At 41.5% G+C, this 5,354-nt stretch overlaps 1 protein-coding gene across 1 annotated transcript in view; it reads right to left on the minus strand.

Annotated features, from left to right (window-relative positions):
• LOC116384115 (ras-specific guanine nucleotide-releasing factor 1-like) overlaps positions 1-4,031 on the minus strand; it is a 26,273-nt gene extending 22,242 nt beyond the window's left edge. The window contains exon 1 of the mRNA XM_031848508.1: positions 3,308-4,031. Coding sequence (XP_031704368.1) covers positions 3,308-3,583 — 276 coding nt within the window. The 5' untranslated portion in view covers positions 3,584-4,031. The remainder of the gene's footprint in view (positions 1-3,307) is intronic.
• Positions 4,032-5,354: the final 1,323 nt, after the last annotated feature.

Here is a 5,354-nt window from a genome sequence, read left to right on the forward strand (position 1 = left end):
ACACACACACACACACACACACACACACACACACACACACACACACAGTGCAGACACACCACTGAGACGCTCATCAGAAATCTCTTGTAATCTGCATGTGTACCAGGTTTAATGTCAGTAAATCTACAACCACATTGCCTCAGGTGACCTCTGCAGTCTGCTCATTGACTCGAGTGTCATTGTTTGTTTTTCCAGAGTGGGGGAAAGGGAAAAGGAAATCTGTATGCCCTCAGATACCTGGAGCATTGATTACTCTTTCGGTCCTCGTTTCACCTTTTAGAGATCGACATCGGCGCATGCCAGGAGGTCACAGTGGGGCGACTGCAGACTTCAAGCCACACACAAGATGTACAGATGTGGACACATGCAGACATGTACACTTGCATGATTGATTGCCAACTACGAAGCGTGCGGTTCTCGCACATGAAAAGCACGCATTTGTGCAAATACGGATCCAAATTTTATATATGTGTGCACAAAATTTCACACCCCCACACAAATAACACAAAACTGAGAGAATTTATTCACGACACATATTATGTAAAGGGTCCGTGCCGAACAGAAGACTGTGTTATGCTAATTGAAGTCTTTCAAATTCATTTAATTCACTGTTGAAATAAATTCACTGCAGCAGCCTGCATGAACAGCTGTCATCATAGATGTCACTCAGTCCATATTTCATCCCAAGAATCTTTCTCTTGTCCTGACAGGGTTTTAAGGAAATAGGTTTAACGGTGAGCAAAGTTTAATAGTTTACATCTCCATAAGAGTGGCCAAGAAGGTCTCATAACTATAAATGACAAAGTGGGTTGTTCGTCAGTGTCTTACAAAACAAGCCATTTGACAAATATAAGTTCTTTCTGGTCTGCTACATTTAGTTCTGGCTAATTTTAGGCAACTAAAACTACTTGGTAAAAAAAAAAAAAAAAAACTCAATGTCAAAGTTCACATGACTGTAAAATCTTGCTTGTTAGGAAAATAACAAACAACCAGTGATTGGTTTTTTTTTCCTGCTGACGACTGTAACCCCAAAAACATAAATTTGAATATGTTACAGGGGGAAAAAAATGGTCTCTTCTAAAATAAACATGCATTTACTTGTTGTGAATCATCTGAATTCTGCTGGCACATCTGTATGATGCCCTTTTGGTGACAATGATACTAATCCTGACAGCTCTGCCAACAAAGAGCACAGGGCAAGTGTTTGAAGAACATGACGTGACAGCAGAGTTCAGTTCCATGGACAGCAACACCAGGTACAGCTAATGAAAACAGCCACATACAGAAACTGTCGGAGAAACTGTACAATAGTCTCTCATAATGACTTTACCCTGTGTCCAGCCTTCATCTGCCATTCATACAGTAACATTTACATATTACAACTCAGGATTGGGATCCTAACCAGACAACCTACAGTAAGGAAGCTGTATAATTCAATAGATTTTTTAAATAACAATAATAAAAGTAAAATTTGAGTCTGACAATAGCAACAAAATATGTAGAATTATCCTCAAACATTGTTTTGTTTGGTAGTTTAGCTATTTATATTAAATGAGAACTCCCAACACATGGTGCATATTCAGATATGACATGCTCAATATTTGTACGGGATTTTGGGTCGATCTGATATTAGTTGGTGATTTTTTGTAAGACTCACTAGAGTACAGAAGCTACGTTCTATCATCTAAAACTGAACTTTTTTTTTTGCAATGGAGTTATTTTCAACACCTGTGAGTCCGGAACAATGTGGGAAACAGTATTAGTTTGTTTTTCTCTTTAAATCTATAATCTGAAAAACATTCAAAGGCGTAACCTAGGGGGATCATGAACCCCTATGTCCTCGGTTTCAGCGCGGCCAGACTCATTTGTTGCATGCATAGAAATAAGACAAAACACTCCAATGCCATGACACAAACACGATGTGTATAGTTTTCAGAAGGAAACTTGTCTGTCTCACTTTTGTTGCACAAGTTATAAAGTGAAAGCGCAAGAGAAAGTCCAGGTTTTCCTACATTCACGTGAAAACTTTCATACCCGCTCAAAAGGAGAATAAATGCCAAATGAAACATTATAATGACATTGGTGGAAAACAGTGACAACCTTTTTTTCCCCTCTTATAAACGAAGATTATGACTGACCAGATAAAATGACTTTTGACTTCAATTATTCATCGGCTGTGCTGCAGGGAAAGCAGAAGAGACTGCAGCTGGCAGAGCAGATTTCAAAAGGTGACTGCAGTCATAGCTCACAGCAGCTTGACCACTTCTCTGGCTCTTAAATGCTTTTATGCCACAAGGTTTATTCCATCCAGCAGCAGCCTTCCTAAGCCTTCAAAACGGTTTCGCTAGAAGCAACCATGCTTTCCCTGAGATTATTTCTGACCCTGTCACACTGGCATAAAAAAAAAAAAAAGAGTGGAAATTGTGTAGCCCTCACACATGTTAATCCATGGAACTAAATGCCTGAGGAATTCAAACGAAGGGGGGATGTACTGAAAAACAAAAGCATGCCTGGGACATCGTTTGGGTTTCATTCATGGCTATCGTTATCAACACTATATGATAATGAGAGAGCTATCAAATGAACCAAGCCGCTATGAACCGGGGAGATGCAGTTGCCAAGGTAGGATGCTATTAATATCAAGACAAGGAATTAAATCAATACGTCAAAACGTCAGGGAAGGGGCAGCTCTCCTCCGCAAGATGGCAACCTGCAAACTTTGGCTGCTGTTTAAGTTTACTCCCTACCCGTGAGCTGCGATCCCTGAGCACTTGGGGGGGGGGGGGGGGGGATGCAGCCTCTTATATAAAAATAAATGTGCTGCAACACATATTGTTGTGATAAGGAGAGAGAGAAAAAAGTGGAGGAAGGTAAACCAGTTCCCGTGTTTGCAAAGTTCCTCAGAGAATTGCATTTATCCTGTCAACTTTAAACCACTGCATGATGAGTTACATGTGAGGCTGGCTGAGAGGCTATTTCAGTGCAGAGTCGAGACAATCAATCAGTTAGAATGACGCCATTACGTAACACCGAACGTCAAGTGAACATCTCCGGGACATTGTTTGCGTGATAAATAGATGTTGGGATAAAAACAACAACTCTGTCGTTTGCGCTTCTGCTGCGTATACAGACACCTCCTCGCGTAAATGAGTCTTTCACCGAGTGCCACACTGATGAAAGCAAGTTTCTCCAAAAACAGGAGACACATCAAGTAGCATTTGCGAGTGAGCCCCGTTCACTGAGACGATTTACATCGACAGTGTCAGTCAGTCGGACTTAAGGGAGCTTCGCGTGATCGATATCTCACCTGCTTCTCTAAGCATTCCTTCGCTGAGAGGGACGGTTTCGGTGACGGTGCCCTGTCACACACACATCCCTCCAACAGGTACAGTCCGGAGGGGCGTGAGCTGGAGTCGTTCTCGAAATAAAACAGCATGTTCTGCAACAAAGCGAACCACTTTGAATGCCATTTTGTGTTGTCTGAGCTTTTCTTACTCAGGCAACCTCGCCTCGTCCCATCCTTCTTCGCCAAAAGAGCCAGATAGGTGATGTGGCCGTCATTGAGTCTCATCCCTTTCTGCATTTTGGTCTGTGAACCCGAGAGGTTCTGCGAGGGGGATGCCTGCGGACTCTTACATGTTCTTCTTCTACTCAGCACCTCCGAAACCCAGTCAGACTTGGTGGGCAGCAGCCCACTCCCGCGTGCCCATCATCCACAGTTGCCACACTAATGTCTGCAACGGCGAAAGAAATAAAAAGGGGGAAAAATAAAAGGGTGCACGTAGAGTCAAAGTTACGCATTCAACTGCACTAATTCCACGCTGCCAGCACACTACAGTAGGCTACAGCTGCCGCCGACGCCGTCTTAGAAAAGCCTTCCTCGTGAGCCCGAATCGCTCATGATGAGGACTGAGGTGTCCCCGTGCATAGCCTACACGCGCGCACATAAGCGAGCGAGTGAGCGCGCACACTGCATCCTGTTCTCACAGAGGGAAGAAAGCGCAGTCACGTGACCCGTCCCCGGAGCAGCAAGATTTCAGCACCTTGGACAGAAACTCCGAGGAGCAACACAGAGGAGAAAGAGAGACGCAGCTTCTCCATGTGGAGAATCCCGGAGCAGATAAGGCTTATCGGGAGGCCCTGTAGACCAACAACACACACACACACACACACACACACACACACACACACACACACACACACATCTGAGAAGAGTGTTTTCTTTCTCAGAATTTGAACCACATGTGGAAAGAGTCTGATTTTGGGATGGGGAATCGAGATAAGCTCATGCAATGATAATGTCACTCATGTCTATGGCCTATTATTTTGTATTTATGTTCTACCCCTAATTTTCTTTTACCATGCTTTATGAATTATTATTGTTTTTTTGCCACTGTACATCACTTTAGTCAACTTCTGTTGTTTTTAAATGTGCTCTATAAATAAACTAAACTTGATAGTTGAAACTATTGGGATGTATAACATTTAACTGTCCTTGCTTAACTTATTATTTAGTGTTCAGTATATTCATTTTAAATAGTTCTTTACCTGTTATCGACCTCTTAAAACTGCTTCTTTCACTGCTTGAACACATTATTTCAATGTGGATAAATACAGTCATATCTTTTTTTATACAGAGTGAACACGTTTATTCATTATTACCTATAAAACAGTGTAGTTAAATAAGAAGACAAACAAAAGGAACACTAACAAGATAGTTTAGCTATACAATAACGTACAAATTATATACTTTGTACCCTGCAATAAATCCTGTAGTTTTGTCAGTTGTTGTAAGCATTGTTGCTTTAGATTGTATGTTCAGGTGTTTGTATTATTGTGTCCATCCTCCACACATGACAGAGAACTATAGTGCCAGTGATACGATCATAGAGACAGAAGACAATGCAGCTATTAACAGGCCCAGTCCTAGATTGGCAACCACTGGTTCAAAATGACTGTATATACAGTATTCAAACTAGCTCAACCTTAATCTGCTACAATGCTAAAATACAGTCTACAATTTGATGCATCAGTATTACCAATCTAATAATAATAATAATCTAATGTAAAGAATTTGAAAATATTCAGAAGTTCTTCGACCGCTCCTGAGAAGTCACACCTCCTCTAGTTTGGGGCTAAGGTGTTTGCCTTTCAGTAATCCTTAGTTTTAATAACTTTATATATAATATGCTGCATCAATACATATTGTGTAACTGGCTCTATATCAGTTACAGTGCCATGCGATACATCCCTAATGCCTCCTTTGACTGTTTGCCAGCTTGTCCTGATCTTGAATCAGCATATTGTATTGTGCAAAGTACAAAGCTGAGAATCTTCCCACACTGCCATCCCAA

The sequence above is a fragment of the Anarrhichthys ocellatus genome, unplaced genomic scaffold (genome assembly GCF_004355925.1).
Source record: "Anarrhichthys ocellatus isolate YVR2014 unplaced genomic scaffold, GSC_Weel_1.0 scaffold8, whole genome shotgun sequence".
Lineage (NCBI taxonomy): Eukaryota > Metazoa > Chordata > Actinopteri > Perciformes > Anarhichadidae > Anarrhichthys > Anarrhichthys ocellatus.